Source organism: Cynara cardunculus (assembly GCF_001531365.2).
Source record: "Cynara cardunculus var. scolymus isolate 2C chromosome LG 7, CcrdV1, whole genome shotgun sequence".
Taxonomy (NCBI): Eukaryota; Viridiplantae; Streptophyta; class Magnoliopsida; order Asterales; family Asteraceae; genus Cynara; species Cynara cardunculus.
This window is the reverse complement of record NC_037534.1, coordinates 5,096,987-5,107,448: the sequence shown is the minus strand read 5'-3', so window position 1 is coordinate 5,107,448 and position 10,462 is coordinate 5,096,987. Positions and strand designations below refer to the sequence as shown.

At 33.1% G+C, this 10,462-nt stretch overlaps 2 protein-coding genes across 2 annotated transcripts; both read left to right on the top strand.

The window, feature by feature from the left end:
• Positions 1-3,010: 3,010 nt before the first annotated feature.
• LOC112515509 (BTB/POZ and TAZ domain-containing protein 4-like) lies at positions 3,011-7,073 on the top strand. Its single transcript, XM_025122378.1, has 6 exons — positions 3,011-3,303; positions 3,556-3,824; positions 4,089-4,219; positions 4,521-4,827; positions 5,994-6,307; positions 6,895-7,073. The coding sequence occupies exons 2-6, from the start codon at positions 3,579-3,581 to the stop codon at positions 7,022-7,024; spliced, it is 1,128 nt and encodes a 375-aa protein (XP_024978146.1). The 5' UTR covers positions 3,011-3,303; positions 3,556-3,578; the 3' UTR covers positions 7,025-7,073.
• A 793-nt stretch (positions 7,074-7,866) lies between these two features.
• LOC112515910 (glucan endo-1,3-beta-glucosidase 12-like) lies at positions 7,867-9,576 on the top strand. Its single transcript, XM_025122880.1, has 3 exons — positions 7,867-7,975; positions 8,047-9,105; positions 9,356-9,576. Exons 1-3 carry the CDS (start codon positions 7,915-7,917, stop codon positions 9,385-9,387), a joined length of 1,152 nt encoding a protein of 383 aa, XP_024978648.1. The 5' UTR covers positions 7,867-7,914; the 3' UTR covers positions 9,388-9,576.
• Positions 9,577-10,462: the final 886 nt, after the last annotated feature.

The window sequence follows — 10,462 nt, the reverse complement described above, 5'->3', positions numbered from 1 at the left end:
TGAGGTTTTCACGGTTTTTACAAATTAAGTGGTTTTTATTTGAACCCACCCCTATATATATATATATATATATATATATATATATATATAACTAGAAAACTGAAACAAAAATATGAAAAATCATGAATAAAAAAAAAATCTGAAGTTGTTAATTAAAAAGAACGAGTACTTAAATAATTCAAAAAATCAGTGGTTTAAAAAAATCTGAAGTGGTTAATCATGAATAAGAAAAATCTCAATAAAACGGACAAAAATCTGGTATTATCATTAATTAAAGCATTATCCAATCAACAAAAGAAGATCGAATTATCCCTTTTCAATAATTAAATACTTCATTGTCATTTGTTGATCAAAGATATCAAACCGTGGGAATGGTTTTCACAATTTTTATCAATGATGTGGTTTATAAAAAAACCATGTGTGTGTAGGGGATCAAGAAAGAACATTAAAAAAATGGAAGAACAAAAATAATCTAATGAAAAAAAATATAAAATATAAAATGAAAAAAAAGAGTTAAGATGATAATTGTAAGAATGGATCTGGATCTTTAATCACCTTTAATCTCGAACCCATTTATGAATCGTGATTGATATGGAAATTGATCTAATGCATTTTAGTGCATCTCATCATAATGTGTATCCAATGGTGAAGATTCGTCCTTATGCTTTTCATCTTAGCTCCACTTCATAAGAACATTAACTATTTAAGAAAAATAAAAAAATAGTCGTTAATGTACAAAATCATATATGATTCGACACGACTTTGCCCGTGAGTAAAGTCGACTTGCTTCCATTTTCTTTGACATTAATGTAAAATCACATATTATTTTATATATTAACCATTTTTTTTGTTTTCTTAAATAGATAGTGTTCTCGTTTGAGAAAAAAAATATATATATATATATATATATATAGAGAGAGAGAGAGAGAGAGAGAGAGAGAGGTTGATTATTATACAATACTCTACATTTGTACAACCAATACAACTCAATCTTTATCGTTTATTTAATTTGATTAATATATGATTTCATAGAAGTTTTGATTATTTTATAATATAAAGTATTGATCATAATTAATGAACCTTATTCATCTTCTATAAATATTTAAATCATAATAAATGAACTCTTATTATTTTCATAAATATCTCAATTAATTGAGTTGTATTGATTGTACAAATGAACATGGTTGCATTTGAAATATACCATATATATATATATATATATATATAATTTTACTAATTTATTTATTGGCGAATAATTTTTATCCAAAGGAAATCTTATATTATCTTTAATTATTTGCTAGACGTCTTTTAGTTGATATATAACATGATCTATCTTATTCAAAGTTTTATGGCTGGATTTTTAATGTTTAATTTATTTCAATTTGTTAAATAAAAAAGTAGAAGAGTATTAAAATAATATTATATATAGTACTCTTTTATTTATATTCTATTTTCGTAATATTATAAAAAAACAAAAACAAAAATTAAATGAATTTGACCCTTTATGTTTAATTTAGAACAAGCTACATGCATTTGTACGGTACAACACACCAATGCAATAAAGTCGGTCAGGTCAATGAGATCTTCACATGGGCTAATAAACTACCAAACCGCATAAAAGTATAGCTGGCAACCACGATAACCCAATTAACGGCCAGCAAAGAGCCACGTAAGCATGGTTCTAAATCTATACTTTACCACCTTAATCTTTTGAACTAGTCAAATTGGCCCCTTTAATTTTTGAATAAATCAAATTAGCCCCTTCAGTTTGATAATAAATTCTAGAGTATTGTAGACTCGGCTTGTGGAGGTTTTTGAATCAAGGCATTCAAAACTATTGTTTTACCTAGATGGTTGAGAAAATATAAATAGTTTAAATTTTCAAGTTTTCCGACACAGTTGTCAGGGTAGGAAAAATGCAGTGTCCCATAAGTAGGTAGATGGTGTTCGGATTTGAACCCATTTGAGACATCAGTTAAGATTCCCACCTTCTTACCTAGAACAGTTAACAGATGCTTTATGGCTTCATGCCTATACAAAAGTAAGTTCATTTGCTGAAAACTTCCAATGAAAACCTTATTTAACTCGTACAAAATGTCGATATATTTTTTATTCTAGAATAAAATAACCCATCACATGATGCTCATGTTACTTCGATTCTGACAACTTTGACGTCAAGAAAATAGACATATACAAATTGCGAAAATAGATAGACACATCATATTATTTTTAGTTATTGATTATCAAAAAATATCGATATCATAAAATATTATACTGATAAAACTATATCATTTTCATAAAAAAAAACTAAAGCAAAATACATAGCATAAATCACCAATAATTATTAGTACATTAATATTTTTTCTGTTATAGTTTTTTGCCGTCATACGTAATGACAATTGAAATGTGGTAGCCACAATTCCTTATGGACTTGAGCTTCTTGTGGGCAGGACTCTTAAGACAACTATTTAACAAATTACTGTATTTATGATTTAAATCTCATTATATGTTATTGGAAAGGGACAACTTAAGCTGGTTGGAGAATAACCAGTTAAAATACTGTTTTCCCGACAAATTGACGTAATGAATATCATTATAATATTATAAACACAAAATTGAAACACATTTTTTTGAAGCACTATATTTAAAAGATATATAAAATAACAATGCCTAGTTTATCTATTTTGGCCTACAAAAAGTAGCAATTCAAAAAATTGCCATATCCTAAAACTTTTGGATGTTTTCTGCCAACTAAAAATAGTTAAAGGGGGCAAAGTGAAACTCACCAACGGTGGAAATGAAACACGCGGGAAATCCAATCGCGGGACAGCGCGTGAACGGGTGTTGCCGCGTCTTATTCATGTATATCTTCATTTCACAAACCGCACGTTTTAACCTATGCGTCGGAGCTGACAAAGAAACAAATCATCACATCTCACCAACCAAATTTCAGGATTTTTTTTAATGTTTTTTCCATGAATTTTTCTATAAATCATTCGCCATTTCTAACCCATTTCATTGGTCAAATCCTCTCAGAGATCCAGAAATTCAATCCGCCATTGTTACAAGTTGATCATTGGTGGCGGACCACGGCGGACGGTGGTGGCGCTGTTGATCTCCGACGAGCTTGTAACAATTGGTGGATTTATATGTAGTTAGATATCAGAATACACACACACAGATACAAAGAGATTGACGAGGCTTAGGTTTCGGAAGAAGACGAGGTTGATGATTTGGAAGTGATTTTTTTCACATAATTCTCAAGCTCTGTTTCGCCATTGTTTTCCAATTTGTTCACTTAAGGTAATTTGATGATTCCTAAATTCCGAAACACAACATTGTAACTCACAAACATAAATCTGAGGTTTCCCTATCATCGATGGCGATCCACGCATCCACATGTGCTTGATGTTGGATTGGATTGGATCTACGCGATTATGCCAACGTGGATCGATCTGTAATCTGAAATTAAACATCAATAATATGATTAATAATTTTTTTAAGAATGAATCATTTGAGGTTGGGAAGGAATCTAAGATGTAATTGATTTGACAGAGGAACACGAAGGTCTAGAAATCATGGGAAGCAGTTACGAGGAAAGTCCAGTGGTTGTTGCAAAGGATGCACCCGTGCCTCCTCCATTACCGTCTGCTTCATCGACGACAACCATGAAGACACACAGGACAACGTTTGGACGACGAAGCTGTTGTGTTTCTGCAGCCATGTCAGAATCATGGGATCGTCTCTTCGATGATGCTTACAGAGCTGATGTTTCGATTTACACAAGTAGTGACGACATCATCTACGCACATTCTAGCATTCTCGTAAGTCCAACATCGTACAGATTCTGTTGGAGCACATATCGGCTAAATTTAAACATTTATCCTTTATATACGTTGGAACCTCCCCTTTCGATAGGCTCTTTTAGAGACTTACACGAGTTTCACGTATTCTCACATGGTATCATAAGGTCTGTAACTCTATGGACCCGAGACTTGGATTTTCTCGAAAGGACTGTTTTGAGGAGTTTTATGGGATTCCACGTATTCTCACATTTTCAATCAATGTTTTGTTTCCTTTTCCGACAGGGGTTAGCTTCGCCTGTTTTTAGAGGCATATTTAATCGAAAGAGTAGAAGCAATCGGCCATTTTCCGTTCCTATTCGTGGCGTTCCTGCCGAGGCTGTTCGTATTTTCATCCGATTCTTGTACTCTTCATGGTAACATCTCGATCCTTTCCTCAATAACATCGAGTTTATCTATTTCTGCAAAAAGGGTATGACGTCATCGTTTGAAGCGTCCCCACTGTACTGATATCATGAGTCATGATCGTTATGGGGAACTAAACCACCCGTCCTTTTGGGTCAAGGACCTAAGACAGGTGGGTGGTGACCGGAGTCGAACCCCTGACCTCCCGCTCATTCTACAAGAATTTCTTGGAATACTCCAAAATTGTGGAGACATTCTATTTGTTTTCTTGGAACCTTAAACATAAAATTTGTTTTTGTTTGTTTGATGTAGCTATGAAGAGTATCAAATGGAAGAACACATTTTGTCTTTGTTGGTGCTTTCGCATGCTTACGTGGTACCACGTTTGAAACGAGAGTGCGAACATCGACTCGAACATAAATTCCTAAACATAGACAATGTCGTAGACGTATTTCAACTAGCGCTGTTATGTGATGCCCCGCGACTTAGTATCATTTGCCATCGAATAATCCTAAAGAACTTTAAAGCCGCCTCTTCATCCGAAGCCTGGAAGGCCATGAAAACGAGTCATCCGATTCTCGAAAAGGAACTTCTCGAAACCGTTGCTGATGAAGCCAATGTAAGCATTTCAATCCATCCTTACATATTACTCATGCTTCTTATATGTTGGAGTCTCACATCACCTAACTCTCTTTTTCTCTTCTCATGGATTCTTTTAGAGGGTAATTTAATGGGGTTCCACGTATTTTCACATGGTAACAAAGCGAGGTTTTATCACAACAATGGTTCGACATACTGGGACAATCTGTATCATCTTGGCTACATAATATAATGAGAAAATTACACCAAAATGGAACCAACTTTCACTTGATTTTTATTTCGGGGAACCAACTTTCAAAATCGTCATTTTGGGGAACCAACTTGCACATGATTTCTATTTTGGGGAACCAACTTGCAAAATAATTATAGAAAAATAACTAAAATTCGTTTTATTTCAAAAATTAATGCAATAAAATCTATTTTTCATTTCAAATCTCGTTTTTTTTAAATTCAGATATCAAATTGAAGATTTTTTTCAAAAAAAAAAAAATCCAAATTACCACAATAAAAATTGTTTTTTACTAATGCAATAAAAAATCAATTTAATAGAAAAAAAAAGTAATTGATGCATTAAAAAAATAAATATTAAATATCACATTCAAGATTTTTATATCTAAACAATCCGTATCAATATTAAAGTTTAAATCAAATTTGGTAAATCAAACCAAAAGTTTGATAGAGACTCTTAAATTACTTGTTACCTGTTCAACAGATCAACCAGTTCCTTAAATAAACAAAAAGTTTGATAGAAACCCCAAAATGACGATTTTGAAAGTTGGTTCCCCAAAATAGGAATCAAGTGAAAGTTGGTTTCATTTTGGTGCAATTTTTCCTAATATAATAAATCAATTTAGACAAATAGTTGATTACGTGCAATTCTAACCATCCCACATGGAGCCCGCCTATAAAGAAACCAATGTGAGAGGACATTTTTTGGCTCACTTAACGGCCGAGGCTAGTGGAGTCCTGAAACCATGTATTTTATGTATTTGGATAAAGTCTTCTCACTCATTTGCTAACGAAGCTACACGTCCTGAGGCAATATAATAAACCAATTAGATTTGACATTGTCTCATACCTCTAATTTTTTTGGGTAGAGATATGTCCTTGATCTGCTTCAGTGTGAAAATTATATGATTGGTTTCTTTATATCATCAAAATGACATGATACAATTGATTTTGCAGAGGCAAAAGGAGAAGGCGAAGAAGGTGAAGGAGAGAAAGATATATCTAGAATTATACGAGGCGATGGAAGCCCTTGTTCATATATGTAGAGACGGTTGTAGGACAATTGGCCCACACGATAAGGTATTGAACGAGCATCAAGAGCCGTGCAGCTACGAAGCTTGCAAAGGCTTAGAATCTCTCATTCGCCATTTTGCTGCTTGCAAGCTACGAGTCCCCGGTGGCTGTATCCATTGCAAACGAATGTGGCAACTTTTGGAGCTACACTCTCGCCTTTGCATCGATTCAAACACTTGCAAGGTTCCTCTATGCAAGTACGTATGGTATATTAAATCATTCTTACAAAATCGGTTTTATAGGATGTCAAAAACGTCTAAACACTACAATAAAATCGACTTTATAGGATGTCAAATATGTTTGAATGTCCCAATAAACCAGCTTTTTGTTTTATAGGAATTTAGTTTATATGACCAAACAATTGAATCTCCTATGCAAAAGTGTTACAATAGGTTAATAGGTGTACTAAAGAAAGATGTTATACGAACACAACTTTTACATGACACTTTTTCAAAAATTTGTTTTCCAAATAATATTATATAAAAAGACTACTATGACATTTTAGTTCAAAAGTATTCTAAAAACCTTGTTAAGACGCCCAAAAACATCTTATCAACTTATCGTAACACTTTTACATAAAACAAACAACTGTTTAGTACTCTAAACGAGTCTATTAGGAAATTTAGATATATCTGACATTTTAAAAACCGATTTTTATCATAGTGAAATGTCTTAATAGACTATTTTATAGGATTTATATACTTATAAGACCAAACAATTGGGCATCATATATAAATGTATGCAATAAGTATATTGATACCAGAAAAATCTGTCGTTGTTACAGGAATTTGAAGGAGAAGACGAAGAAACAAAAGAAGAAAGACGATATAATGTGGAAGATATTGGTGAAAAAGATCTTGAGATCGAAGAGCATAACAGGAGCTCCGTATTTTTCGTTATCGGCCACGATGTGACGGTGGATATGTATATACATATATATATATATAGAGAGAGAGAGAGAGAGAGAGAGAGAGAGAGAGAGAGAGAGAGAGTAGGGTCGGATTGAAGAAAACAAAAGGCTTGATGTTGATCTCATTGTATTGTAATAGAAGTATGATCATATATATAGGCTTATTAATTAAGACATGTAAAAGCTTAGAACAATGTTATATTGGAGATTTGTTCTTTGCTTATACTACATAATTTCTGCTATGCAGCAGCTGATTATGATTATAAATAAATATAAGTGTATTCTGTATATTATTTTTTCATAATATATATTATTTATTATTTTTATCATAATTATACATTCAGTTCTAAGTTATAATTAAATGTATATTTTCCTTGCTAATAGCTTTAAGTTAAGACAATTGTGTATTTTACATTATCTCTATATCCCTGTTTAAGCTAAAGCTTTGTAACGATTAAAAGACTCTCATGATATAGTATAAAATGAAATATAATTGTTTGGTAATTATTTACAGTAAAATTATGGCGCTAAATGGTTAAGGAAGACACAAAATCATTCAGAGAGTTTTATAATATATTTTTTTGTCAAACAAGATTTACCTCTTAACAATTCAAATATTGCTTCTTAATAAAACTATTAAAAGATAAATAAACAAGCATTTAGATTAAAAAATCAACTGATCCAAAGAATATAAACTATTACGAAAGTTTGTAAATACCTCCAAAGGCACAACTCATAAAGCACATATTACAACTGAAAACCTTTTGAAAATATTAAGATTCATGAAGAATACCTTCGTCTCCACTCCAAAACCCTGTTCTTTCCACCACAAAAACCATCACTCTGATTCGTTCCCTTCAAATCAATTCATATTCTGCAAGCTCTGAAACCATCATGATGTTGAAAATGGTGATCCTCTTAGCTCCTCTCTTCTTCTTCTTCCTCTGTTCTTCAGGTAAGCTCTAAAACCACACGACTCTGTTTCTTCTGAAGTATTTTTTGTAATTTAATTCGTCATTTTTTCAGTTTTAGGTCAAGAATTGTTGCAGATTTTGACTCTGTATCGCCATGATTCATCACCTGTGGCTTCGATTCCAACAATGGGAGTTTATGTGGATGAAGAAAAGCTTAATGAGGTTTCAAATAGCGTTTTAATGGCGGAAAAATGGCTAAGGATTCATGTTTTATCTCGATACCCTTCCAACAATATAAACTCCATTGTTATTGCTAATAACCTTCTTTGCAATGAAGAGAAAACCAGAAATCGAGAAGAGATTGCTGGATTGACTCTTCACTCGATGAAGAACATCTATTATTCTCTCACTAGATGGGGTTTAGAGAAAGAAATCAAAGTTTCTGTTTCTATTTCATCAAATTGTTTCCATCAATCGCACCTTAGGTCTGTTTTTGGCTTTTTGGAGGAGATAAACTCAACTTACACCATAAATTCACCTCAATTTTCTAACGAAATTGTGAAATTATTGATTTCTGAGTTGAAATCGATGAAAGAATTGGGGGTTTTTCAGTCCGAAATGGTGGATGTGATCTTCCCTGTGTCAAAACAAACGAGACCCCAATCGAGAAAGCTTTCATTCATCGATCCTTTATGGTGGTCAGTAACTCCACCGTCACAGGTTAGTTATACCTTTTCACCACTCACCGGAATCCCTTCACTGGCGCCGGAGATTCAACCTCCGATAATGTCTCCGGCGAGCAGTCCCGCTCCACATTACGGGTTTAATCTCCCGCCCTGTAATCCCTACCAAGCTCCTCCACCGGTTGTTGGTAGCACCGGTAGATCAATGGCGAAACCACCGACATCACGGAGTGGTTATGGGCAAGAACAACTGTGGTGTGTCGCAAAACCTAGTGTGCCGTCGGAAAAGTTGCAGGAGGCGATGGATTATGCGTGTGGAGCCGGAGGTGCAGACTGTGGTCCGATCACACCCACCGGAAGTTGTTACTCACCGGACTCGGTTGTTGCTCATGCATCTTATGCTTTCAATAGTTACTGGCAGAAAAACAAGAACAATGGTGGAGTCTGTGGGTTCGAAGGGACTGCAATGCTCATCAGTTCGGACCCAAGTAAGATTTGGAAATTTTGGGGTGTTTGGGATTGCTTGTTTAAAACAACCTACAAAAGCACTTATCAACTTATTATACAAAAACTCCTTATTACCGGTTTGACACCAGTATAAGTTGTTTATCCAAACACTCAAAAGTGCTTATTTCTACCGGTGCTACATCGGAATAAGTCAATAAATTGTTTTTATAAACAATCCCAAATCAAATATCGGGAAATCTCTAATTTTATGTTGGATGATGATATTTGCAGGTTTTCTTCATTGTCATTTCATTCTTGGCTGAATTTTGGGGATCTTGCCAAATTGGAAGAGAAGTTGCTTCATTTGTTGGTGACTTAATGGAATCCATATACTAGAGCAATAGTATTTGAATTTTATGGTTTAAAAGTTATATAATTGCTCTTTTCGATCTGTATCTAATACCTAATAACTCATACGAAATAAACACATGTATGTCGGGTTTTTGCCGTATACAGTTATTTGTATATTTTTACGACTCTGTTGGTATTCTTATTTAATTCGTTGGAGCCATTAAAATTTTATAACAGTTATTAAATACATTATTGAATCAGATTAAAAGGGATATCGGCTTCTTAACATGTGCCATTTCCTTCGAATCCAGCCAAAATGATACCCGAAAATATAAAATCAAATGTATCCGTCCAATCAAAATTGAAGGTTAAAAAGTTAATAAATAAAAACCAAATTGAAGTTGATGAGTAATTTCTAATATTCGATTATTGTTAGATGCCGTTGATTCTTGAGGGCTATAGTTTGTGTATAAAGGGTTTGTACCCGGCAACGATAAACCGATTTACGTCACTTCGTCATAAGAGCATCGTTTGAGGAAGTTATCACTTATCAAGTACATAAAGATTTGTTAAGGGGTTGTCAGACTCGAACCTTAGCACGTTTGTGTAAGTATATTAACTTAAAACCAACTTTACTACGTCATACGGTTTATATGATATGGTTATATATTGGAACACCTAATAATTTATGTGTACTAATTAAACAAAACGCGCCATGGATAACGACGTCTTGAAAAAACTGTATAAAAATACGTACTAAGAAAAGGAAAATTTGTATATATACGAGTATAATTTATTTTTATGGAAATATAATTGTTATTTAATCTTGTATATTATATAAAGAAATAATTTATATTGTAAGAGAGTTGTCCAAAAACTTTGTTATATTCCAAAACCTTAAATTTGGGGAAAGAATAGATTTCTTTCTCATGGGTTACTCAAAGTTGTAGTGGTTTTGATAGATACTACTCTTAAAGTAGAATTGTATAATTTATAATTGCGTCTTTCAAATTTTTTGGGATTATATATATATATATATATATATAT

What these genes read in the sequence shown, in the direction of transcription:
- LOC112515509 (XM_025122378.1), top strand. Translation starts at nt 3,579, where the DNA reads ATGGGAAGCAGTTACGAGGAAAGTCCAGTGGTTGTTGCAAAGGATGCA. An exon ending in ACGCACATTCTAGCATTCTC is followed by an intron (nt 3,825 to 4,088) that starts GTAAGTCCAACA and finishes CTTTTCCGACAG; the next exon opens with GGGTTAGCTTCGCCTGTTTT. An exon ending in CGATTCTTGTACTCTTCATG is followed by an intron (nt 4,220 to 4,520) that starts GTAACATCTCGA and finishes TGTTTGATGTAG; the next exon opens with CTATGAAGAGTATCAAATGG.
- LOC112515910 (XM_025122880.1), top strand. Translation starts at nt 7,915, where the DNA reads ATGATGTTGAAAATGGTGATCCTCTTAGCTCCTCTCTTCTTCTTCTTC. An exon ending in CTTCTTCCTCTGTTCTTCAG is followed by an intron (nt 7,976 to 8,046) that starts GTAAGCTCTAAA and finishes TCATTTTTTCAG; the next exon opens with TTTTAGGTCAAGAATTGTTG. An exon ending in GCTCATCAGTTCGGACCCAA is followed by an intron (nt 9,106 to 9,355) that starts GTAAGATTTGGA and finishes TGATATTTGCAG; the next exon opens with GTTTTCTTCATTGTCATTTC.